The sequence below is a fragment of the Rhinoraja longicauda genome, chromosome 2, assembly GCF_053455715.1.
Source record: "Rhinoraja longicauda isolate Sanriku21f chromosome 2, sRhiLon1.1, whole genome shotgun sequence".
Lineage (NCBI taxonomy): Eukaryota > Metazoa > Chordata > Chondrichthyes > Rajiformes > Arhynchobatidae > Rhinoraja > Rhinoraja longicauda.
In genome coordinates, this window is record NC_135954.1 from 107,877,294 (window position 1) to 107,904,855 (window position 27,562).

The 27,562-nt window shown below is 41.8% G+C and overlaps 1 protein-coding gene across 3 annotated transcripts in view; it reads left to right on the plus strand.

The window, feature by feature from the left end:
- LOC144608118 (kinesin-1 heavy chain) overlaps nucleotides 1–26,621 on the plus strand; it is a 331,882-nt gene extending 305,261 nt beyond the window's left edge. For 2 of the 3 annotated variants that reach the window (XM_078425501.1, XM_078425482.1), the window contains 11 exons: nucleotides 1,541–1,658; nucleotides 3,288–3,349; nucleotides 3,459–3,568; nucleotides 4,526–4,627; nucleotides 5,651–5,711; nucleotides 5,824–5,895; nucleotides 9,815–9,919; nucleotides 11,233–11,449; nucleotides 16,577–16,715; nucleotides 18,619–18,686; nucleotides 23,920–26,621. In XM_078425501.1, the coding sequence (XP_078281627.1) occupies nucleotides 1,541–1,658; nucleotides 3,288–3,349; nucleotides 3,459–3,568; nucleotides 4,526–4,627; nucleotides 5,651–5,711; nucleotides 5,824–5,895; nucleotides 9,815–9,919; nucleotides 11,233–11,449; nucleotides 16,577–16,715; nucleotides 18,619–18,686; nucleotides 23,920–23,939 (1,074 nt within the window). In that variant the 3' untranslated portion in view covers nucleotides 23,940–26,621. The remainder of the gene's footprint in view (nucleotides 1–1,540; nucleotides 1,659–3,287; nucleotides 3,350–3,458; nucleotides 3,569–4,525; nucleotides 4,628–5,650; nucleotides 5,712–5,823; nucleotides 5,896–9,814; nucleotides 9,920–11,232; nucleotides 11,450–16,576; nucleotides 16,716–18,618; nucleotides 18,687–23,919) is intronic. The other variant, XM_078425492.1, reaches the window with a different exon arrangement.
- Nucleotides 26,622–27,562: the final 941 nt, after the last annotated feature.

Sequence of the window (27,562 nt, forward strand, 5' to 3'; positions counted from 1 at the left end):
AACTCTACCACTGTGCCATCATACTGCCCCCCTTTTTTTCCCCTTGACCCACTGCCGTCGTCGGCTGCCCACCGCCCGGGCCAGCCGCTGTCCCCAGACACAAGGCCCAGACCAACCGACCGTCCACCCGAGAAGGGGCGGGAGGGAAACTGGTGCATATTGATCTGCTATTTAAAAACTGGCAACGGCATACCCAATTACTGGAGAACTGCAGCAGTCTTATAGGAAAATACATTTGCAAATTGAGAATATAGATTAAAAGACAGCACTGTGAAATTTGCGAATTGTGAAATTTTCTTTCAGTAGAGTTGGAGTGCTCTATAGGCCTCAATGGAACTCATAATATCTTCTGTCCCAGGGTCTTCCTCCCTAGTTCCCAAATAAATCATTTGTGCAATTTTTCCATTGTTCATTTATTGGGTTATATTTTCAATGGCTGTTATCTGCATGATGCCACAACTATGGAGAAAATGGGAGCTGAACTACCTAATTGCTGCATATTTGGTTTTATCCCACCATTTTGGAAAACGTCAGTAAATGCTATTCTGACATTAATAAACAACAATGAGAGGCATAGATAGGGTAGGCAGTCCGTCTCTTTTCATTGTGGAATAGTCAAATACCAGAGGACACAGCATTAAGTGAGAAAGTTTAACGGTTAACAAAGCAGGTTTATTTATGTAGAGTGGTAGAAGCCTGGAATTCACTGCCAGGAGAGATGATGGACGCAGAAGTGACAGTAATATCTAGGTGGCATTTTCTAGATACATGAACAGACAAGGGATGAAGGGAAATAAACCATGTGCAGACAGATGGATTTGTTTAATTTGGTAGCATAGTTGGCCCCGACATCATGGGCCAAAGGTCTATATCTTGTGTTGTACTGTTCAATGTTACATGTTATTGAACAAGCTTTTAGAAATCGATGTCCAAAAATTGGGGATGTGGGCATTTTTTGAAGTGATTCTTATTGCCCTTCAACCACTTGCATGGCTACGATCTATTGCTGCTATCCCCCTTTCCGCGGTCCACAAACGTTATTCTATATAGAATCAAAGGACGGAACCGGGCATTATTGGCTCACCCCGCTCTTGTCTATCGTGATGTCTTATCTATGTGAATAACATTTGCCTATATTATCTCTCCACCCCTTTCCTATCTAGTTACCTGTCCAAATGCCTTTGAAACATTGCAATTGTATCTGTGTCTACCACCTTCTCTGGCAGCTCATTCCAGATGATACGACTCTCCTTGTGGAAAAACCAACCTCCTGGATTTCCGTTAATTTTTTCCCCCTTCACTCTAAACACGTGTCATCCCGATCTAGAATACCACACCCTGGGAGGAAAAAACACTATTTTTGTTTTAAAAGTTAATTATTAATAAATGAAATGATAATTTTTTTTTCATTTGGTAGAAATATCCTGGAAAGGAAACGCATCTGACTTGGTAGTATTTTTCCTTGCAGTATGGCAATAGCAATTCATATTAGTTTTACCTTCAAGTTAAACCGCATTTTTTGTTTAATCAATGATCCTAGCATGAGGCAAAGATCAAGTCGCTCACCGAATACTTGCAAAATGTTGAGCACAAAAAGAGGCATCTGGAAGAGTCTGTTGATTCATTGAATGAAGATTTGGTGAAGCTTCAAGCGCAAGGTATGTGCAAGGTTCACAGCCCTCTGACCTTCCTGGTTTACTTAATATTTTTTTCCAAGTACAAAATTCATTCAAGATTTTGAGTTTAACTATAGAATTAATGTTCTAATTGTTATATTTGCTTTGTCAGAAATTAGTAATTTGTTAGAACATGGGGGTTAGGAATAAGAGCTGGCCATCATTCATCAAGTCATGGGTAATCTTCAACGCTGTGCCATTTTCCTACATGTCCCTCGATACCCTTATATCCATTCGTCTTGCAATCATGTTTTTGAATCTCAATAACTAGCTTTCCGGACCCCTATGGGGTAAAAAGTTCCAAAGAATTCTGAAGAACTATATCCTCAACTGAGGCCCTACAATGTTCTAAATTTTAAAAAAAAACATAATGTCATTATGTCTCATAACTTGCACTCATCACCTCCATCCATAGTTCCTTCACTCCAGGGGAGAACAGAACAATCTGTCTGGCAATGCAGAGATCTGGCATGTTAGAGAAGTTTATTGAAACTCACGACATGCTCTCCAAAGACATTGAGATTTTGAATAAAACCTGAGGAATATATGGGACGATATGACATGGGGGAGATATATGAATGAATAATGGGGATGGGAATGGCAATGATGAGAGGAATCACAACTTTAAGGGGAAACCTAGGGATATAGGTGTGTAGTTTCATGAAAGTGGTGTCGCAGGTAGCAGGATGATGAAGAAAGGTTTTGCACACATGAGTTTTGGAGTTGGAATGTTACAGCGCCACGAGGATGTTCGTAGGACCACATTTGTAGTAATTGTATCTAATTCCAACATTGGCAACATGCTCTGGATATCAACCAGAGGCAATCTGTGTAAAAGAAAAAAACTAATCCCTCAGATCCCCTTTAAAAACTCCTTGCTCTAGCAACCCTGTGTCGTCTTGATTTTGACATCACTGCTATAGGGAAATTATTTTGACCAGCCACCCTTTCTAGGCATCTCTCAAACGTTTATGCTTCTAATGGGTTAGTACTCTGCCTCCTTCGCTACAGGGAGAACAAACCCAGTCTCTCCCTGTAACCTAAATCCTCAAATCCAGGCAACTTCCTGGTGAATCTCCTTTGCTCACGTTCCAGTGCAATTGCATCTTTCCTATAATTTTGCAACCTAAACTCTTCATAATATTGTAAGTGATTTTGTAAAGTTGTAAAATAAAAACCCCCATTCTTTCTTGCAATGCCCTGGCCTGTGTATGCAAACGAGCATGATGCTGTCTTCATCACCCTATGCCACTTTCAGGGAACTATGGACTTAAATATCTTGGTCTTTCAATCAACATTCTTTAGTGCCCTACCATTTACCCCTATTGTGTTGCTAAATGTGTCAACTAATGTCATGTCATTAAGTTGGGAGCAAGCTGACCAAGTTTGTTAAGAAGTGAAGTTTACTTCATTGCAGTGTGAAATAGAGGCCAGAAACCTCCCCTAAGTTCAGATTTTTGGTTTTTGGATAAGTTTATCTTGAAATTTGATGGTATGCATAACATTTGTGGAGTTAAGCACTTTTACATAGCTTGTTAAATTAAGGATATATTCAAAGTAAGTGTTGAGATTATGGAAAGATGTTTATTGCTGTTTATTATAAATTTATAGAAAAAGTGCATGAAATGGAAAAGGAACACTTGAACAAAGTACAGACTGCAAATGAAGTGAAGGTAACACCACTGAAACTGCAAATTAACTCTTGCTCTTGAAACATTTACCTAAGGTTATTCAGATTTAGACAGAGTATAACATTTTTCTCTTTTCATCCGTGGTTTACAGCAAGCTGTAGAGCAACAAATGCAGAGCCACCGTGAGACTCACCAAAAACAGATCAGCAGTTTACGGGATGAGATTGAAAAGAAGGAGAAACTCATCACTGACCTTCAAGAGTATGTTTCAGAACCTAAAAACTTTTTTAATGCACAAAAAATTTATAGACACCTACAGCCACCTCTCATTTCACGTGTGTTTGATGTATGTACTGTTGAAATAATGCACTTGTTTAATTAATACCAAAGTTCTTATTTTTTAAATAATGTACACAAATTTGCTCCTGGCAGCGTAGTCACATGCGATGCCTGTCAAGCTACTGTGCAGTTCAGCAGTGATGGCATTTAGTGAACTACTGCTTGCCGCTTTCTCAATTTTTGTCCGCACCATCTTTGCTTTGTGTGTGTTCTTTTCGAGTTGCTCTATTTCACACATCTTTAGTGTGAATGATGGCAGTCATAAATGAACTATTTATTGTGCAATGTGGATAGCCGTATGACTTTCCCCCTAACCTGTACCATTTATATATATATTCTTAAGATAACAATATGTTTAATTTACCCATTTTTTAAATACATGCTGCTTTTCAAGAAAGTAACCCCCGCGTACAATGAGAGGTGGCTGCACTTGTTTTGGAAGATTTTTATATGTAAAAGGTTTCTCTGTACATGCATTTCCTTCAGTAATTTTCCCAATCCATGGCATCATGTGGTAAATTCCTCACCAATGAAAGCTAAATATCCTTTTGGGAAAGCAAGCAGGACAATTCCTAAATCTTTATGGTAGTCTTTTACAATTGGCTTAATGCCAGCCAATAGCATTAAAACATCCTGGGCCCCGCTGAATGAATCTTACAGTTCTTATCTTTGTTTTAATGAAAAAAATAATCCAGTAGTGCAAGAAGTTGATGATTCACGTGCCAGACACTACAGGAGCCGAGATTTTAAATATCCTGACATCTGAACTATGATAAGAATAACAATATATAACTGGTATATTTGCTATGATTTGAACTTAAATGGCAATATTGACTACTTTAATGTGAATTGAATGTATGTTCCTTTCCAAACTGATAGTCAAAATCAGAAAATGATGCTGGAGCAGGAACGGCTACATGTGGAGCATGAAAAGCTAAAAAATGTGGATCAGGAGAAAAGTCGTAAATTACATGAATTAACGTAAGTAGTGGAGTGGAGTAATATATCTAAACTTGCAATGCATGCTGAAAAATATTTCTTAAGTTGCAACTCTTTGTTGTAAATCATCATCATTTATATGGTACTTTATTTGTCACATGTACAGAGGTATATTGAAATTCATTTTTGTGTACAGTTCAGTACAAGTATCACTACACATAAGCATGTGTAGGAAAGAACTGCAGGTGCTGGTTTAAATCGAAGGTAGACACAAAATGCTGGAGTAATTCTGCGGGATAGGCAGCATCTCTGGAGAGAAGGAACGGGTGACGTTTCATGTCGAGACCCTTCTTCAGACTCAGAAAGTCTGAAGAAGGGTCTCGACCCAAAATGTCACCCATTCCTTCTCTCCAGAGATGCTCCCTGTCCCGCTGAGTTACTCCAGCATTTTGTGTCTACCTACTATACATGAGCAGTTATTTTTTCACAAAATGCTGGAGTAACTCAGCAGGTCAGGCAGCATCTCGGGAGAGAAGGAATGGGTGACGTTTCGGGTCGAGACCCTTCTTCAGTCTGAAGAAGGGTCTCGACCCGAAACGTCACCCATTCCTTCTCTCCCGAGATGCTGCCTGACCTGCTGAGTTACTCCAGCATTTTGTGAATAAATCGATTTGTACCAGCATCTGCAGTTATTTTCTTATACATGAGCAGTTAGATACATATTAGATAAGCATCTCAGATACAGTACAAATGTATAGCAGTAGTACACTGAGACAGTGTACAGAGTCGCCAGTTTGGCACCATTTTCAAGTCCCAGTTGTTTTAAGTGCAGGGATCATGATCTGACCATGAAGGTCTGTTGTCTTGGTGGCACTGCAGGGTCGGCCTGGCCAAGCGTGCCTGTGGTGCCCATGGCCGCTGCTAAATAGATTGTAATGTACCAAAAATTCAGTCACATCTCTATTTATTAAAAAAGCAATTAGATTTGGACATTGAAAGTCCATGCAACATGTCATCAGTCATGTGATCATATGTGTTTTAAATAAAACATTGTACTGCTTTTAGCATTATGCAGGATCGGCGAGAACAAGCTAGGCAGGACCTCAAAGGACTTGAAGAGACTGTGGTAAGTGAGATTAGAGATGTACTTCGTGCAATTATTTTTTTTAAGTATGCATTTTTCCAATAAAGATATTGAGCACAACTTCATTGACGCATTCTCATGTTTATTTCTTTAGGCAAAAGAGCTCCAGACACTCCATAATCTTAGGAAGCTTTTTGTTCAAGACTTGGCCACTAGAGTCAAAAAGGTATGCAAATGACTATCTTATCTCCAGGCGCTGTCTGTGCACGTATGAAACATGATGGGAATCCATTTTGGTGTTCAAACTGGAGGCATTTGATTTATTTGTCCATTAAAGTTTAGACTCTGGATCTAAAGTCATTTAAATTAACTTACAGAAGCATGTTTACCAGAAATTTTATGGACTGGTATTTGTATTCGTGTTTAGACCAAAACGCTGCAGATACTGGCAATTCAAAGCAAAAACAGAAAATGCTGGTGATGCTCATTCTGTCAGATTTTGTTCTGAATTAGTCACATGGTGTCTCTTCCCACATTTGCTCTTTGACCCGTTCAGCTATCCCAGCATTTTCAGTGCTTGTATTTGTAAGTTGCTTTATTACAAATTCAGAATATCGTAAATGCTTTAGATTTAATATATTTGTCTCGTTATAGTACAATTATGCAGGCTAAAGCAGAAGCCAGTTTGTGCACAGTGTAGGAATGGTAATGAAACCAGCAGCACGTTCAGAAAGTTAGTAAGAAATCTAAAAGTAATCAACTTCTTATATGCGCAACTTGAAACTTATGCAGTGAAAAGTTTAATGTTATTGATCACAAAAAGCTGATGACTGAGCCAACCATTTGGGATCTTGCACTAACAATAAAACGAAAGGAGCTCGCAGCTCAACATTGCGTCTATCCCTGATGGCTTGCTTGAGCTGATGGTATCTTGCCAACTTCTCAAACTGAAATATTAACTCTAGCAGCCCGCCCGCTTGGTTCTCCTGGGCGGAAATGGCTTCTGGTATCCATATCTTTCCAGCAGCAACTAAAAACAGTAAAATTAGGGAGCCGCCTTGCAATTAAAAACTCTAAAAACCTATTTGTGGTGCTTTATCCACTGTTTTTAAAAACAAAGCCACGTGTCCCAATGATTTGTTTGCCAACTCTCATCTCTAACACATTCTATTCATACCATATCTGGTGCGTGCAATGTTATTCTTTACCAGGTATGTATTAGAGCTTAAAAACTTAAGAGATGCACTACTAATTTGCCTGCACATATTCCATATCCCTCCATTTACTGCTCATCTATGTGTCTATCCAAAAGCCTCTTAAACACCACTATCGTAACTGCCTCCATCACCATCGCAAGTAGCACGGCACATTTCCTTTAAACTTTGGCCCTTCACCTTAAAGCTATTCCCTCTAGTGTTATGATATTTCTGTCATATGGAAAAAAGGTTTTGATTGTCTACCGTATCTATGCCTCTCAGAATTTTATATACTTCCATCAGATCTCCCATCAACCTCCGGCATTCCAGAGAAAACAATTCGTCAACTTCTCCTAATGCCCTCTAATTTAGGTGTCAATAGTCATTTATTTGTCACATACACATAAATGTGTAGTGAAATGAAAAATTACCCGCAGTTCAACAATAAGACCAATAAGAATAATCAATAAAAATGCAACAACACATACAATCATAAACCAACACCAAACAAAATAAACATCCATCACAGTGAGTCTCCTCCAGTCACCTCCTCACTGTGATGGAAGGCCAGAATGTCTTTTTCTCTTCCCTGCCGTCTTCTCCCGCGGTCAGGCTGTTGAAGTTGCCTCGTCGGGGCAGTCGTGACTCCCGACGTTGAAGCCCCCGCCGGGCGGAGAGAATCCCGCGGAGAGAATCATTCTGGTAATCTTCTTCTGTGCCCTTTCCAAACCCTCCACGTCCTTCCTGTATTGGGGTGACTACAGATCTGCGTGCACTACACCAAATACGTCAAAGTAGTGATCCAAGGTGGCTTACCACCAACTTTATGGGTAGACACAAAATGCTGGAGTAACTCAGCAAGTCAGGCAGCATTTCTGGAGAGAAGGAATGAGTGACGTTTCGGGTCGACACCCTTCCCCATCTGCAGTTTTTTTCCTACCAACTTTATAGGGGCAGTTTTGGATGGGTAATAAATGCTGTCCTTGCTACTAATGACCCAATTCCAAAATAGTGCATTTTTAAAACAAAATCAACACCCACTGAACTGGAAGAATCTTACCCACAGCCACTGGAAAAAACTGCGCTGGCACAGGCCAAACAAAGATTCATCAGACAACCCAACACGAGCCCCTCGAGGGAACCAGGAAGCACCTTTCCTCTTGTAGTTGATCTGTTGCCTTAGTTGGAAGCTTTGCTCACTCACACAGCTTGTTTCTCCCGTACAGCATCCAAGGACCACTGATGTGGCTGTCTTTGTTGTGCTTGAAGTTTTGGACAGTCCAACTGTTGCTGCAGTAATTATTTGATACCACTAGAGGTCACATGTAAACTATTACTTGGGAAAACTAAAGCACTACCCTTTTTGTAAAATTGCCAAAATTGTACTTTTTTGGTTTGTGAATGAGATATGTGCTTTACTTTTGCTCAGTGTAAACCTACTTCATTTTGTTTACAATCTGGTTGGTAGCTAAGGAGGGATTACTATATATAGAGATATTAATCTTCTTTGTAATTTGACCTGTAGTTAATTTTGGTTTGGATGTATTTAATTATTCTTGATGGGGGTTTTCATCATTAGCATGTGGATTAACTGTACATATTTTGTCAGTCTTTGTTGGGACCATGCAATTTTGCATGTAATCCATGCTCACTTTGGTTACAGGAATTTAAATACTTTCTCTGGATGTATTGAGAACAGTATTAATGACTTGTTTTTTCCCCCCCAAAGGTGGTTTAGTTTAGAGATGCAGCGCGGAAACAGACTCTTCGACCCACCGACTCCGCACTGACCAGCGATCCCCGCACATTAACACTACCCTACACACACTAGGGACATTTTACACTTGCACTTATGGTACATTCTGACTAGTTAGTCACTATTTGATTCAATTTGCAAGGCACTTAAAACCCAGTGCAAAACTATCAAAGGATTAAAGTACCAGATTGGCCTAAGGAACATAAAATGATTGTAGAAGTGGGCAATTTGGCACTCCTAGCTTGTTCTTCTGCGTTCAATATTATCATGGCTGATCTGCTTCCAGGCCTTTTCTCATCTTCTGTGCCACCTCATTCCCTGGTCTTTCAAAAATTGATCAAATTCCTCTTTAAATACCCCTAATGATCTTGCCACCCAGGGAAATTCAAGAGTTTCGCCACCCTTTGTGAAAAGACTAGGCTCTTTTATTTGAAGTAAGAAGGTTGAGGTTTGACCAAATACAGGACTTAAGGTTGATGGTTTGATAAGAGAACTTGATGGCAGGAGCTTATGAAAGATGTTTTGATTTGGGAAGGAAATAACGCCTTTATCCCAAGGTGTGGGGAAGTTGTGAAACTCAAATAGTAGTTGAGATGGATAATATGTATAAGCACATTGGGGCGGACGCGTTTGGGGGTAGGGGGGAGGGGTGGAAATTAGAATAATATTCTGGGAGAAAATTACAAGTGAACAGAGCCCTATGGGGAGTGTAAAGGTGTAACTTTTGCACCATGGGGCTTTGTGCAATGCTCCACGTAGTTATGTAATGCTGATGGAAGTGATTGCTGATAAAGTTAGATGCATGCACTGCACAGTCATGGAAAGTTGTGCCCATTGTAGTTCCATTCAATCTGCTATCTACACTTGGTTACTGAGGTTCAATTCTAATAGGATCCGACAAGCCTCTGAAGCCGACCCCATTATAATAGGTATTTATTCACAAAATGCTGGAGTAACTCAGCAGGTCAGGCAGCATCTCGGGAGAGAAGGAGTGGGCGACGTTTCGAGTCGAGACCCTACATAGTTTTATAGTTGGCTTAGCTTCAGTCATGTTGAGTTTGTTGATTCTGTTTTGTGGTATAATTCATTGAAACTATTTTCCTGTGATAAAAGTTTTTGTATGCAAAACGTTTTTAAATCACCTGATGTTGTAAATCATTATATTATTCTTGTTAAATATTTTGAATCCCCAGAGTGCTGAAATGGATTCTGACGATACTGGTGGGAGTGCTGCACAGAAGCAAAAGATCTCCTTTCTTGAAAACAACCTTGAACAGCTCACCAAGGTTCACAAACAGGTGCGTCAAAAGCATTGAAGTTCCTAATCCACCTATCTGCTTTTGTAATTAATTTGGTGATCTGTTCCATTTGGGCTTTGCCAAATTGGAGGTTTATAAAGGATTACCTTTTAAAACTAAGGCTGCAATGATGGATAAAGTAAGAAATCCCAAGATCTGTTGTCAACGAGAAATGCCCATTTTTAAAAAGGATTTAAACGTTGTTCCCAAAGTTTCCTTGAGTTTACGCTGCCCTATGGTTCATCCAGTGAGGCTGTGTGGGTGGAGCTGAGAAATACAAAGGGCATTATAATAGTTTCATAGTTGGCTTAGCTTCAGTCATGTTGAGTTTGTTGATCCTGTTTTGTGGTATAATTCATTGAAACTATTTTCCTGTGATAAAAGTTTTTGTATGCAAAACCTTGTTGGGAGTGCACTATAGGCACCCAAATAGTAAACGGAAATTACAATAACAAATATGTCAGGAGATTGCAGGCAGCTGCAAGACTGAAAAGGTTGTCATTGCAGAATGATCTTTAACATTCCCAATATAGACTGGGACTGTCATGGTGCCAAGGGTTTAGACAATGTCATGTGTTCAGGAAAGTTTGCATGGGCAATATGTAGAGGGCCCTACAAGGAAGAGGGCAAATCTTGATCCGAGCTGGGAGCTGAACTCAAAAAGGTACATTTCCTATCAAAAAGGCAGACAGCTGGGCAAAGGGGTGGGGTGGCTTTGTTGGTAAGGAATGAAATTTAATCCTTAGCACAAAAAAAAAGACATAGGATGAGAAGATGTAGAATCCTTGCAGGTAGAGTTTAGAAAAGGCCCTGATGGGAGTTATATACGGCCTCCAAATAGTAGTCAGGGTGTAGGCCACAATTTACATCAGGAAATAGAAACGGCATGTAAGAAAGACAAATGTTACATGGGGGATTGCAATTTGCAGGTAGACTGGGAAAATGAGGTTGGCACTGGATCGCAAGAGAAGAAATTTGTCGATTACTACTAGGGAAAAGGCCCTCAAGTCCGATTAATTTCCTATTATTTGTGATTAAAACAAAGCAGTCAAGGAATAATCTTGTGAAACGCTATTGACACCTGAGTTTGCCATTAAATATCTTCTACAGATACAAAGGGTTCTTGCAGTTCTAAAGTGTTTATACATTAGACGAAAGTCTAAATTCAGTCAGTTTGTTGTTTGTTGCCATCTTTTTGATGAAGGTTGGTATTGTTCAATTCATTTCATTGAAATTGCAATTTGCGGAAGTCTTGATGCAGTCTGATCATGTTTTTTTCATTTGTAATATTAAGTTGTTATACTTAACTTTAGTTGGTACGAGATAATGCAGACCTTCGTTGTGAGCTTCCAAAACTGGAGAAACGCCTTAGAGCTACAGCGGAAAGAGTCAAGGCTTTGGAGTCCGCATTAAAGGAAGCGAAGGAGAATGCAGCTCGAGATCGCAAACGCTACCAGCAGGAAGTGGATCGCATCAAGGAAGCTGTGCGAGCGAAGAACATGGCAAGGAGAGTGCACTCCGCACAGATTGGTACGTTAGATATATTACACTCGTGTAGGAGTGCTACTATGGGGCCAGAAAACTGTAACGTCCAGGTTCAGGAACAGCTTCTTCCCTACTGCCATTAGGCTATTAAATACTACAACCTCAAATAAGCTCCGCAGTACATAGACTATTATTGCACTATTAGACAATAGACAATAGACAATAGGTGCAGGAGTAGGCCATTCGGCCCTTCGAGCCAGCACCGCCATTCAATGTGATCATGGCTGATCATTCTCAATCAGTACCCCGTTCCTGCTTTCTCCCCATACCCCCTGACTCCGCTATCCTTAAGAGCTCTATCTAGCTCTCTCTTGAATGTATTCAGAGAATTGGCCTCCACTGCCTTCTGGGGCAGAAAATTCCACAGATTCACAACTCTGACTGAAAAAGTTTTTCCTCATCTCTGTTCTAAATGGCCTACCCCTTATTCTTAAACTGTGGCCCCTGGTTCTGGACTCCCCCAACATTGGGAACATGTTTCCTGCCTCTAACGTGTCCAACCCCTTAATAATCTTATACGTTTCAATAAGATCTCCTCTCATCCTTCTAAATTCCAGTGTATACAAGCCTAGTCGCTCCAGTTATTATTGTTTGTTTGTTTTTTATGTGTGCGTGTGTGTGTGCATATGATCTGTATATGTGAGTATCCATACAGACAGCATCTGTAGTTGGGATCGAACCCAGGTGTCTGGTGCTGTAAGGCAGCAACTCTGCTGCTGCGCCATCATGCTGCCCTGAGCAAGCCTGTGTGAATTGAGCATTTCTGGCAGTATCTCAAAATGCTGGAGTAACTCAGCGGGTCAGGCAACATCTCTGGAGAGAAGGAATGGGTGACGTTTCGGGTCGAGACCCTTCTTCAGACTGATGTCAGGGCGGGCGGGACAAAGGAAGGATATAGGTGGAGACAGGAAGATAGTGGGAGAACTGGGAAGGGGGAGGGGAAGAGAGGGACAGAGGAACTATCTAGAGAAGTCAATGTTCATGCCACTGGGCTGCAAGCTGCCCAAGCGAAATATGAGGTGCTGTTCCTCCAATTTGCGGTGGGCCTCACTATGACACTGGCGGAGGCCCATGACAGAAAGGTCAGACTGGGAGTGGGAGGGGGAGTTGAAGTGCTCAGCCACCGGGAGATCAGGTTGGCTAAGGCAAAACGATCGCCGAGCATGCGTTTGGTCTCGCCGATGTAGAGAAGTTGACATCTGGAACAGCGGATACAGTAGATGAGGTTGGAGGAGGTGCAGGTGAACCTCTGTCTCACCTGGAAAGACTGTTTGGGTCCTTGGATGGAGTCGAGGGGGGATGTAAAGGGACAGGTGTTGCGGTTGCTGGGGAAAGTTCCCGGGGATGGGGTGGTTTGGGTAGGAAGGGACGAGTGGACCAGGGAGTTACAGAGGGAACGGTCTCTGCGGAACGCAGAAAGGGGAGGAGATGGGAAGATGTGGCCAGTAGTGGGGTCCCGTTGGAGGTGACGGAAATGTTGGCGGATAATTTGTTGGATACACTGGCTGATGGGGTGGAAGGTGAGGACAAGGGGGATTCTGTCCTTGTTACGAATGGGAGGAGGGGGAGCAAGAGCGGAGCTGCGGGATATAGAGGAGGCCCTAGTGAGAGCCTAATTTATAATGGAAGAGGGGAAGCCCCGTTTCCTAAAGAATGAGGACATCTCTGATGCCCTAGTGTGAAACACCTCTTCCTGGGCGCAGATGCGGCGTAGACGGAGGAATTGGGAGTAGGGGATAGACTTTTTGCAGGAGACAGGGTGGGAAGAAGTGTAGTCCAGATAGCTGTGGGAGTCAGTGGGTTTGTAGTGGATGTTAGTCACTAGTCTGTCTCCTGTGATGGAAATGGTGAGATCCAGAAACGGTAGGGAGATGTCGGAGATGGTCCAAGTATATTTAAGAGCAGGATGGAAATTAGTGGTGAATTTCTGGCAGTACAGTAGAGCTGGTCAAATCACTCTCCATTTTGTGTATTTGTTATGTGTGTCCATATGTATGTGTGTCCATATGAATGTGTGTGTGTGTGTGTGTACATGTATATGTGTGTATACATAATTGGTATATGTGAGTAGGTGTATATACACACATTGAACATGTTTTCTCGTTTATTACATTGTTAACAGAATGCTGTGTTGACATATTCTGTTGTGCTGCTGCAAGTAAGAATTTAATTGTTCTATCTGGGACATATGACAATAAAATACTCTACTCTTGACATTATCTAGTCATTAAGTCTATTTAAAAACATTAAGTTAGGCGGTAACTTTAGATCTGGCAACATTTGTGTAGGTCAACAATCTTTCGTGAAACTGGTAGAAGCGTGCAATTATTTCACGTGTTAAGCAAATAAAGAGATAGGGAAGGGAGATAGTTATGTGAGTGGAGGAAGTGCTGGTATCCTGCTGGGTTTCTGGAACTAGTGATGATGATCCATTGATTTTTGTTTTCTTGCACAGAAGGGGGAGAAAACACCTGAATATTTAATTATTCGTGCCTACAGTTTTTGTTGTTTTTTAAATAATTTGAATTTAACATTGGCCCCATTATTTATAGTTGAGAATTAATTAATTTTGGAAATAAATTGTAGATTGCATTGAAGTGAAATCAATACTCCGCCTTTTGCAGAGATTGTCAGTTGTATATGAAACCTTAGAAGGTGGACAGGGCAGTGAGCCCAGAGCTGTATGGAAACAGGACTTCGGCCCATGATGATGTCTATGTCAACCAATTCTATACCCTGTCTACTCATGTGCCTGTCTAAATATTCTTAAACATTGCTATTGTATTTACTTCCATGACCTCCCCTTGCAGTGTGTTCCAGGCTCCTGTGGTTCTCTTTTATTAGAAGAAAACTTGCCTGGTAAACCTCCTTTAAATTTTCCACCTCTCACCTTAAACCTATACCCGCTAGTATTCGACATTTCTACCCTGGGGGGAAAAAAGGCCCTGCCTACCCTACCCTACCCTATCAGAGAATTCCACAGACTCACCACTCTCTGTGTGAAACATTTCTTCACACAGAGAGTGGTGAGTCTGTGGAATTCTCTGCCACAGAAGGTAGTTGAGGCCAGTTCATTGGCTATATTTAAGAGGGAGTTAGATGTGGCCCTTGTGGCTAAAGGGGTCGGGGTATGGAGAGAAGGCAGGTACAGGTTACTGAGCTGGATGATCAGCCATGATCATATTGAATGGCGGTGCAGGCTCGAAGGGCCGAATGGCCTACTCCTGCACCTATTTTCTATGTTTCTATAGCCCACTATGATTTTAGATACTTCCATTCGATCATCTCTCAATCTCCGGTGCTCCAAACACAACAATCCAAGTTTGTCCAACCCCCTTGTAGCTGATTCTCTCTGTGTCAGACAACATCCAAGTGACCTCTTAGAGTCAGAACTATACAGCCTGGAAACAAGCCTTTTGACCCACCTTGTCCATGCTGACCAAGTTGGCATCTGGGCTAGTCACATTTGCCCACCCTCTAGACCTTTCAGAACCAAATATCTGTCCAAATGCCTTTTGAAAGCAGTTATTATACCTGCTTCTACAGCTTCCTCTGGCAGCTTATTCCAGATACGGACTACCCTGTGGGTGAAAAGATTGCCCTCTTTTAGAATCCTCTACCCGGGGGGGGGGGAAGGAAGAGCGAGAGTTCTCCTTATCCATGCCCCTCGTGATCTTGTGCAACCCAATAAGATCATCCCTCAATCTCCTACACCCAAAGAGAAAAGACCAAACTATCCAATCCCTCCCTGTAACTCAAGCCTGCAAGTCCAAGTCATATCCTAGTGAATCTTTTTTCCAACTTCATGTCATACTTTGTAAACAGAAATGCATACAGTGCAGGCGCTCCTCAACTTACGATGGGGTCACGTTCCGAGAAACCCATCGAAAACCGAAACTATCGTAAGTTGAAATGCATTTAATGCACCCGATCACGTGGCCGGAAGCGAGGTGCAGCTCGCTGCCGTTGCCCAGCGTTTGCACCATCGTAAAGTCGAAATATCGTAAGTCGAAGCATCGTAAGTCGGGGAGCATCTGTACTCCAGTGTGGTCTCCCTAACAACTTGTCCTGCTGCATCATGATGCCACAACGTTCGTACTCGATACCCTTCCCATTGAAGATATGCATGCCTAGCTCCACCTTCACCACACAGCCGTCCTGAATCTGCACTCTCAGGGAGCCATGTGCCTGGACTAGTAAATCCTTTTCCCCAGAGATGCTGCTGGACCCGCTCCATTACTCCAGCTTTTTGTGTCTATCTGTACTTCTAAATCTTTCTGTTCCACAACATTCTCCAGGGATTTACCATTTACTGTGCAAGTCCTCCCCTAATTTAGTATACCAAAATTGAACATCGCACACTTGTCAGAGTTAAATTCCGCTTCCCAACAGATCTAGATCCGATTGTAAACTTGTATATCTTTTCTCACTATCCACCACCAACACTTCATGCCCTCTAAAGCCTCCACATGTGTCCAGTCATGCACCCACCAGAACTGCACACAGTATTCCAAATGTGGCCTAACCAAAGTTTTACACAGCTGCAACACTACTTCCCAATTTTTATGCTCGATGCCACCATCAGTGAATACAAGCTTGCCCTTCTTTACCACCCCATCTATTGCTGTCTTCTCATTCGTGGAACTGTGGACTTGCATCCCAAGTCCCTCTGTATAAGCAAAGTGTCAGTCTTCAAATTACATTCTGGTTTCCTCCACATTCCAAAGGCTTTTTTGTTAGATAAATTAGTCATTGTAATATATCCCTTGGTTAGGTAAGCAGCAAAATAATCAAAGGGTGGTTGACTGGCGTGGAAGAGAGAACAAGTTGCAGGGCTACAGGAATGAAAGGAGAGGGATGGGAGCAGACTTGGGTCCAGCGGGCCGAATGGTCTCCTGGATTGTGAAGCAAGTTAAGTGCAAAATTATATTTTGGTTGTCAACGGGTGTCAGAGGATATGGGGAGAAGGCAGGAGAATGGGATTAGGAGGGAGAGATGGATTGACCATGATTGAATGGCGGAGTAGACTCGATGGGCCAAAAGGCCTTATTGTACTATCACATAAACTAAGATTTAAGTAGTTAATACTCTGTTGTTTTTTTTAAAATTTAGCTAAGCCCATTCGTCCTGGTCAACCCCCAATGGCATCACCAACTCATCCAAGTGCAATTCGTGGGGGCGGTGGATTCTTCCAGAACAGCCAAGCGGTCGCTGTACGTGGAGGTGGTGGAGGTGTAAAATCAGATAAGTTGTACGTATCTCACGAAAAACTTGTGCGTAGGTTCCGATGAGTTAGCTGTTTTGACATAATCCCATTTGTTTCAGTGCCATTGTTATTTCATAACCCTGGAAGCTAATTATGTCGAACGTTTTCTTTAACAATTTCCAGATTTTTCAAATCTTACAGGCCTCTGTCACTTCAATTGTTTCCCCCCCACCCCCTCATTGTTAACAATGAATGTGCTTGCATGTACGTGTCTCATTGTCATCTTTTGCTGCAATGAATGCACTTGCTGTAACTAATGAAAGCAACTAATTCCAGATATCTTTGGTATTGCACATAGAGTTTAATCTATACATTAAATAGAGATTGAAGGCAAAACTGATTATAAAATAAAAATGAACTGCAGATGCTGGTTTATACCAAAGATAGACACAAAATTCTGGAGTAACTGATTACTCAACTCCTCTTGTCATAAAAGCCAACATGCCATTAGCTTTCTTCACTGCCTGCTGTACCTGCATTCTAACTTTAAGTGACTGATGAACAAGGACACCCAGATCTCTTTGTACTTCCCCATTTCCTAACCACACCATTCAGATAATAATCTGCCTTCCTGTTCTTTCCACCAAAGTGGATAACCTCACATTTATCCACATTAAACTGCATCTGCCATGCATCTGCCCACTCACACAACCTGTCCAAGTCACCCTGCATCCTCATAGCATCCTCCTCACAGTTCACACTGCCACCCAGCTTTGTGTCATCCGCAAATTTGCTAATGTTACTTTTAATCCCTTCGTCTAAGTCATTAATGTCTATTGTAAATAGCTGTGGTCCCAGCACCGAGCCTGGCGGTACCCCACTAGTCACTGCCTGCCATTCTGAAAGGGACCCGTTAATCCCTACTCTTTGTTTCCTGTCTGCCAACCAATTTTCTATCCATGTCAGCACCCTACCCCCAATATCATGTGCTCTAATCTTGCCCACTAATCTCCTACGTGGGACTTTATCAAAGGCTTTCTGAAAGTCCAGGTACACTACATCCACTTGTCCATTTTCCTAGTTACATCCTCAAAAAATTCCAAAAGATTAGTCAAGCATAATTTCCCCTTTGTAAATCCATGCTGATTAGGAACGATCCTGTTACTGCTATCCAAATGTTCCGCAATTTCTTCTTTTATAATTGACTCCAGCATCTTCCCCACCACTGATGTCAGGCTAACTGGTCTATAATTTCCTGTTTTCTCTCTCCCTCCTTTCTTGAAAAGTGGGATAACATTAGCCACCCTCCAATCCACAGGAACTGATCCTGAATCTTTAGAACATTGGAAAATGATCACCAATGCGTCCACGATTTCAAGCGCCACTTCCTTAAGTAGCCTTTCGGTTCGAACAATATTAATTACAAGTATAATGTTATTCAGTGATGCATGTCTAAAATGTATTTCCAGATGCCTTGGAGGTGTAATTTTCCAATTTGGATTCCATTACAAAAACATCTTAAAGAATGTTAAAGGGCAGAAAATGTTAAATATTAGTACTGCAGGGGTGGCTGCCGTTTCAGATGTAATACATTTACATTGCAAAATGAGGACCATGTTGGGGAACATGTGGTTACCTCAGGAAGAACATTGAAGTCGTCAAAGGGCAGGTGGTCTAGAATAGTGGCTAACTGTATCCACTTGAACAGAGATGGGAATAAGTCCAGAGAGTGTAGGAATGTGCTCGAAGTCACTTCAGTCTGTGCGGATTGGAATCTTGTCTAACTGTAGGCATTATGCTTGTAAATTGTGTCCATATCTAATTACAAAACTAGGGTAGCTAAATGGAAACTTAATATTGTAGTGTTAGACCCTTCATCCAAAACGTAATCCTGCAGAATTTGTTTGAGGTCTGGAATTATACTAAACGAGAACTTGCTTTATTTTAGTGTCCCCAGAGAGGTGCCTAATAATGCTGAGATTGGAGACATTGGGTTCTTGCCTTCATCTGTTAAAGGTAGGTCATCCTAGCTCACTGCTAACTAACCGCAGGTTGGTTCCTGCGAGATTGGGGATTTTAAATCTGTACCTGCAGAAGGTTAATAAGTATGTTCAGAACGATAACATAGATTGCATTTGGAATGAAAACAGAAAATACTGGAAGCACTCCACATGTGTCAGGCAGCATCTCTGGAAAGAAATGTTAATGCACATGGCCAACCATTCAGGAGAACGATTTTCATTGCTTTTGGAAATGGTTTGGAGTTTCATATCGTTTGAGAATTATAATTTTTCACACACCATCTTTATTTACCTGGCATCTGCAGATAAACCTGTGGATTCATTGTTGCAGTGATAACCAAAAGCATTGTAGTCAACATTTCTGCATACAATTTGAGGATGTGTTTGTTTCTATAGGTAAACAGTGCTGTGTAAGGTGTTAACTGATGATGAAGTGATGACATTTTATCGAAGGTATCACAAAATGCTGGAGTAACTCAGCAGGTCAGGCAGCATCTAGGAGAGAAGGAATGGGCGACGTTTCAGGTCGAAACCCTTCTTCAGACTGATGTCAGGGGGGGCACGACAAAGAAAGGATATAGGTGGAGACAGGAAGACAGTGGGAGAACTGGGAAGGGGGAGGAGAAGAGAGGGACAGAGGAACTATCTAAAGTTAGAGAAGTCAATGTTCATACCCCTGGGCTGTAAGCTGCCCAAACGAAATATGAGGTGCTGGTCCTCCAATTTGCGGTGGGCCTCACTATGACACTGGAGGAGGCCCATGACAGAAAGGTCAGGCTGGGAGTGGGAGGGGGTGTTGAAGTGCTCAGCCACCGGGAGATCAGGTTGGTTAAGGCGGACTGAGCGAAGGTGTTGAGCGAAATGATCGCCGAGCCTGCGTTTGGTCTCGCCGATGTAGAGAAGTTAACATCTGGAACAGTGGATACAATAGATGATGTTGGAGGAGGTGCAGGTGAACCTCTCTCTGTCTTACCTGGAAAGACTGTTTGGGTCTTGGATGGAGTCAAGGGGGGAAGGTAAAGGGACAGGTGTTGCACCTCCTGCGGTTGCAGGGCAAAGTGCCTGGAGAGGGGGTGGTTTGGGTAGGAAGGGACGAGTGGACCAGGGAGTTACGGAGGGAATGGTCTCTGCGGAACGCAGAGAGGGGAGGAGATGGGAAGATGTGGCCAGTAGTGGGATCCCATTGAAGGTGACGGAAATGTTGGAGGATGATTTGTTGGATACGCTGGCTGGTGGGGTGGAAGGTGAGAACGAGGGGGATTCTGTCCTTGTTACGAGTGGGGGGAGGGGGAGCAAGAGCGGAGCTGCAGGATGTGGAAGAGACCCTAGTGAGAACCTCATCTATAATGGAAGAGGGGAAGCCCCGTTTCCTGAAGAATGAGGACATCTCTGATGCCCTAGTGTGAAACACCTCATCCTGGGCGCAGATGCGGCGTAGATGGAGGAATTGGGAGTAGGGGATAGATGATATTTTATAGTCACTTGTACCTAGCTAGGTGCAGTGAAGTTCTTTGTTTTTGCATACAAAGTACACAAAAGAGTTGCCACAAAGTTTCAAAAAGTACTCATCCTTTTTCGTCCTCCCCACGGGTTCCCCTTGGTACTTGGCGACGCGGCCCATCCACCTCAGCCCGAACTCGGGTTCCCGCCCCGTTCTCGGGGCTCCGGCCCCATTCTCAAGGCTCCGGCCCCGACCTCATCCTCAGCCTCCGACCCGACCACCTTGTCTCCCCCTTTACCTCCCCCCTCAACTCCATCCAAGGACCCAAACAGTCTTTCCAGGTGAGACAGAGGTTCACCTGCACCTCCTCCAACCTCATCTATTGTATCCGCTGCTCTAGATGTCAACTTATTTACATCGGCGAAACCAAACGCATGCTCGGCGATCGCTTCGCTCAACACCTGCGCTCAGTCCGCCTCAACCAACCTGATCTCCCCGTGGCTGAGTACTTCAACTCCCACTCCCAGTCTGACCTTTCTGTCATGGGCCTCCTCCAGTGCCATAGTGAGGCCCACCGGAAATTGGAGGAACAGCACCTCATATTTCGCTTGGGCAGCTTGCAGCCCAGCGGTATGAACATTGACTTCTCCAACTTTAGATAGCTCCTCTGTCCCTCTCTTTCCCTCCCCCTTCCCAGTTCTCCCTCTATCTTCCTGTCTCCACCCATATCCTTCCTTTGTCCCGCCCCCCTGACATCAGTCTGAAGAAGGGTCTCGACCCGAAACGTCACCCATTCCTTCTCTCCCGAGATGCTGCCTGACCTGCTGAGTTACTCCAGCATTTTGTGAATAAATACCTTCGATTTGTACCAGCATCTGCAGTTATTTTCTTACATGACACCTTGTCTCAGCCACTCGCTGGACCGCCGTTTCTCCTTAGGCCGCTTTCCGCCTTGGGGCGAGTCCGCCCCCGTCATCTGACCGTGGTGGGGCGACTCGGGCCTGCCCTCCGGGAGTGTCCCGGGCCCCCCTGCCCTCGGGGAATGTCTTGAACTACTTGATTTAGCCCAAGTGCAAACATTTGGTTATTATTATCAGGTCTTAATAAATTATTTTAATGAAAATCCTAGATGGCAACGTGGGTTTAGGCATGTACTGGTATTGTTAATTATTGACCCGTACTCTAGAGGGATTAATGCTTCTCTATCTGCTTCACCTCTGTGTCGCTGCCAACAGCTAGGAACAGGATTTCCTAGGGACACTCCAGTAGCAAATGCATTTTTTGAAAGGTTGTCATAAAGCTTTTCCTTCCTTCTTACTCAGTAAAATATTCCAAAAGGTATGCACATCATTGACATTGCTGTTGCATTTCTCTTTTCTGTGTATTCATGGATTATGCAGATGACCCGCGAGATATAAATGATAATAGGTGAATATTTTTTTGATTTGTGTTGGTAGTTAATTCCCTTCCCACGCTTTTCCTACTCCTATACTTCCCCATTGAGCCGTTGTAGATTGGAATTAATTTAAGCAGAAATCCCTTCTGACCTTTCCTGTGACTTGTTATGCATTCAGTAGCTCTATGGGACTGCATAGCTGTACGCATAAGTCATCCCTTCCTCATCCTGTTTGTCATCCTTCAGGTAGTTTGCACCAAGTCTGAGCTTTGTCATTTCTCTAGAAATCTAGTCATGATTTTTCTTGCTATGTTTGATTCCAGCATGCACCATCTTAACATTTGTACTGTTACTATTTTGGTACAAGTACCTTTTAGAACTGCATAAGAATCCTGCAATGTGCTGGATAATAGCACAGCACTCCTTTGGGAAAGACGGACATGGTTCACATCTAATTATGTGAATTTTTGATGGAAAACCATCTTCATAGTAATCAGTGTTACAAATTATTTTTTCTAATTGAGTGAACTGACTGGGCTTAAACTTAATTCTTACTTCACACACATTTTTTTGTGATGCAGCACTGAAGTAGAATTGATCTTAACTCTTCATACCAGGGCTAAACTGATGCCTCTGTGTATACTGCCGTATTTTCATTTTTGCCCTTTTGATAGTATGCTGGGGAAAAAGTTTTGCTTTCATGGTCTACATGGGGGGGGAAAGATAAGAACATTTTCTATTAAAGGGGAGCACTTTTCTCATTTGGGAAACACAGCAACCAATTTGGTCACAGCTTCATTCACAATGTCAACATAATCATGTCCAGATAATCTGTTTTAGCAGTGTCAAATTATCCTTGGAGTCATACTGCGTGGATACATTCACGCAACCAGGGAGCACGTGTCTTTATTCTGTAACTCTGTTAACCCTGGGACTCTATTCCTTGGAGCACAGGAAGATCAGGGGTGATCTTATAGAGGTGTATAAGATCATGAAAGGAATAGATCGGGTTGATGCACAGAGTCTCTTGTCCAGAGTAGGTGAATCGAGGACCAGAGGACATAGGTGAGGGGGAAAAGATTTAATAGGAATCTGAGATGTAATTTTTTCACACAAAGGGTGGTGGGTGTATGGAATGAGGCAGAGACTATCCCAACATTTAAGAAGCAGTTAGACAGGTACATGGATACGATGGGTTTGGAGGGGTATGGACCAAATGCTGGCAGGTGGGACGAGTGTAGCTGGGACATGTTGGCTGGTGTGGGCAAGTTGATCTGAAGGGCCTGTTTCCACACGGCATCACTCTATGAGCATGACCACTGTATCTTGGGCAGTGTATTTCAGGTCTTCATCGAGAGGTTCCCCATGGATCCTCTCTAAATCTCATAACCCTTTACCTTAATTCTATGTGCTTTAGTTTTGTTCACCTCCAAGGGGAAAAGTTTCCAGCAGGCGACCCCTTCTATAACATCTCAATTTTTTAATCTACCTTAGTCATGGCCCCTCTTAACTCCCGGGCGAACAAATAGTCTCCCCTCATAACTAAAACACTCCATCTTAAAGGAAGAATTGCTTGTTCAATTTTAATGGTGAATTTCTGCTTTTCTCATGTTCTCATCTTGTCTACTTACTACTTCAAAGTGTTGTAAATGTTAGAGACGATATTAATAAAAGCATTTTTACCTCAATAATAAATTGGACTGGACTGAAAACACCGATGCGCTATACAAAAAGGGCCAGAGCAGACTTTATCTGCTAAGGAGACTCAGGTCCTTTGGAGTGCAGGGGGCACTCCTAAGGACCTTCTACAACACGATGGTTGCATCAGCCATTTTCTATGGAGTGGTCTGCTGGAGCAGCAGCATCTCAGCGGCGGAGGGGAAGAGACTTGACAAGCTGGTCAGGAAGGCTAGGTCTGTCCTGGGTTGCCCCCTCGACTCAGTGCTGGCGGTGGGAGAGAGGAGGATGATGGCAAAGTTAACATCGCTGCTGGACAACGACTCCCACCCCATTTAGGACACTGTCACTGCACTGAGTAGCTCCTTCAGTGACAGACTCCTTCACCCCAAGTGCGTGAAGGAGAGATATCGGAGGTCCTTCCTTCCCGCTGCTGTGAGACTGCACAACCAGCACTGCTCCCAGCAGACCAGTCAACAGTAACAGTTAAGGAATACACAGTAAACTGATGACAATTTATCCTTGTTAATAACTTTTATTTATAATGAATGATCTCTTGCTATCCACTTTGCTGCTGTAACACTGTAAATTTCCCCGGTTGAATAAAGGAATATATTATTATTATTGCCACCCTATGAGGTTGTCTCTCAAGAAATGTTTTTTAATAAGCCTTGGTTAGTGCTTAATATTTGAACGTGTGATTTTGTTCTGCAGCTGCTAAAGCAACAACATAATCAAAGAGCACCAGAGATCATCCAACAACCCCATCATTCCAAGGCAGTGTGAACTCTGCAACTTGGACTTTTCACAGGAATATTTTTGGAACGATATAAAAAAAAACTGGCCTGTACAGCTACATCCTTGCAAAATAAAAGTGCAATGTAGGCATCTTGCAAATACTACATGTGATTTAATGTGTAGCTTCATTGCACAGTACATTGTCATTCATGTCTTAAATTTAGTCTGCACTGTGCCAAGTTGAATGTACGTTGTTGCAGGAAAACCTTAGCAGAAAATTGAAGCCTAATTCGTGTACATTTCATTGTTTTAGGATTTGTGAAACAATGTCGCCAAGTAGATTTGATAAGCTTGTTTTACAATGGGGGTAAAATGATTTGGAGGAACCCAGCTATAACTCTTGTGTAAATTAAGATAGTACTTGAAGTTTTCTTGAAATGGGATTTTTATCTTGGTTTAAGATGAAGAGTAGTACAATTTGAATACTGAAGGTGCATTTATGACTGGTTAGAGCAGAGAGCTAGGGTAGTTCAGAAAAAGCTGCTAATAAAATACTGGAATGTTTTGATGAGATTGTTTAACATGAGAATATTGCATTGTCTGACTAAAGTTTGGGAAGAGCAGATTAAACGATGCTGAAAGCATATTGCTGACCATAAATGAACAAAGAAAGTTAAAAGGCATTTTATCTGAAGATGGAAGAATGTGCCATCCAGATTCTTTGGGATTTCTTTTTGAATGCTTAACTAAGGGTCAGTGTTTCACTATTGGGCTTACCATATAATGAAACGACATTAAAAAGAGCATTTGAGTTAAGAAATTGCACTTGTTCTGGTTGTACAATTGGTTTTAGTTGAAGTGCAAATAATATTTTTTAAATTGAAATGTTAATTTCTTTTCAAGCCTTGAACATTTTGCTGTCATCTAATAATTTTTTCAATACTTGGTTCGTGCTCTGGATCACTAGACTCTGTTTAGTGCAGCCTGTGGAAAGGAGTCACAAATGAGAAATCTGTGCAAATTTGCAGTACCATTTTTATCATAATTGGTTCTTTATAGGTAAATTAATAAATAAAATGCTTGTGTTTACTCTAAACTATCTGGGTCCTTAAAAAATAAAATGTTATCCAGAAGTAACGTAGATTCTACCAATGTGCGGAGAAAAATGCTGGTTATTAACTCAAGTCTAAAGGGACGGAACAATTTAATGTATGAAATTGGATAACTGAGAATCAATTCTTGGAATAAATGAGAAAGCAATACAAGCTGGTGAAGTGTCTCCAATAACTTCTCAACTGGGTGTAAGCGTTGTTGATATGTACCTTCAAAAGATGATATTTGTAGCTTTGTTAATACATTGGTCATTGTTGCCAATTCAATTGGGATGTGTCATATTGCATGTAAGGCAGAAAGCTATTTGTCCTGAACTCAATATATTAAGCGTTGTGTCACTGTTAATGGCTTTGTATATTGGATTTTTGAATAAATTAATTGGTATGCAAAGAAAAATGCACTCTTCAAGTAAATGGATGTTTGGCAGATAGTACAGCTTAAATAACTAAACCAAGACACTATCTTTATGAAAACACATTTATTAGTTTGATTACAGTATACTGTATTTCTGTCTCAATTTTCCAGCTCCTTATTGTTTTAAACTTTGCAGTTGCTGGAGGCTGACCAACAAATCAGCCAGTAAAGCAACTGTGAGATAAACATAGTACAAACATGTTTCAGGCACCAGTGACGGTCAGTTTGTATCTAGGGCCTTCACCTTTCAGGATTAAACCTGACATTTTAAATGCTGATCAGCCAGTCAGTGTATCTGCACAAAATTCTCTACAAATGCTGTATTCATAGGACTGAAATAAACATCCTCAAATGTTACGATCTCTTTTTTCCTCAAACAATATCACCTTGTGGCTTTCTCTTTTTGGGGGGGGGGGGAGGGGGGTAGAGGTATTTAAACCTTCATAAAATTAAGCTAATTGTCCAAGACAAAATTTAATACTGTTTTTGTAAGTTTCTCATTAATGCAATAACCATCCTGATTTGGGAGATTTATATGTATGGCTTTTGGTTCAGAAGGGGAAATCTGTGCTCACTCTTAACACTCAGAATTGTCGGTAGGTGGAGTCACTGCATGAGGGATAATACTAGTTTAAGGACCAATTTTTTTGATATTGCAATGTTTGTGCAGTTCTAATTTGTGACATCGGTATCAAAATTGCCATTGCAAGTCATCTGGACAGGCCAGCGAGCTGTCTTGAATACAAATTTATTATTTGTTGAATAGTAAATGCCTTGCTGTCTTGATTGCATTGCAGTGTACTCTTCAAGTGCTTATTGTAAGCTTGTTCCTCACATCTTGTAGAAATAATCGAGTTTATGCTTTAAAACCATTTGAATAAAAACCTAGTATTTATTCATGGTGATCAACTAAATTATTTGCATTATTTAAACAATGCTAAAGAAATTACTGTAATAGTTCTAAATTTGACATGAGATGACACTAAGGTATCTGCCTGTGGAATATGGTGCAGAATAAGTCGGACAGCAGAAGGCACATAAAATTCTGTTTTGGTTAAGCCATCATTTAGTTTTGACTGACTGCATGCTGTAAATGTATTTGTGTTTAAATAAATATGACTTTTGTCTGGGAATTCAATGAACTTCAGTGATTTTTATTTGTAATATTTTCTTCAATTCAACCTTTCCCTACTTTTAGATATAAAATGCAAAGCTAATTGTTGATCAAGAACCACAAGACTGATGTAAATGACATTATTTTGGCCAACAGGCCAATGGCCAGTGTAAGAAAATAACTGCAGATGCTGGTACAAATCAAAGGTATTTATTCACAAAATGCTGGAGAAACTCAGCAGGTCAGGCAGCATCCGAAACGTCACCCATTCCTTCTCTCCTGTGATGCTGCCTGACCTGCTGAGTTACTCCAGCATTTTGTGAATAAAGGTGTTAGGAAATGGCCAGGTCAATTAATGAAAATTCCAACCAGAGTTGAGCTCAGCTGTTTGCGAATTTTAAAAATACCAACAGTAACTGGTGCTCTTGTGATAACACTGATACCACGATACAAGTTATATTTAGGGCATGAACATGTCCTCCACTTTAAAAAAAAAACAAATTTAGCATAACAAATGGTTGTGAAGAAGCATAGAATTTGTTAAGCATGCTGTGCGACAGGTTTGTTTTCAATCTGGGCTTTTGAATAGAATTGTATTTTGGCTTGCCCCACCCTCACCCCTCCTTCATTTTCCACCACCTCTGCCTAGCCCACAGCTCCCAAAAAAATGAACATCCACAGCTTACTTGATGGTAGCACTAATCAATGTTGTGCGAGAGGTTTTCAATCTGGCTTTTGAATAAAATTGTATTTAGCTCCCCCCATCCTCTTGAGTTTAGAAGGATGAGGGGCGAGACCTCATTGAAACTTACCGAATAGTGAAAAGCTTGGATAGAGTGGATGTGGAGAGGATGTTTCCACTAGTGGGAGAGTCTAGGACCAGAGGTCGGTCATAGCCTCGGAATAAAAAGATGTTCTTTTAGGAAGGAGACAAGGAATTTCTTTAATCAGAGGGTGGTGAATCTGTGGAATTCATTG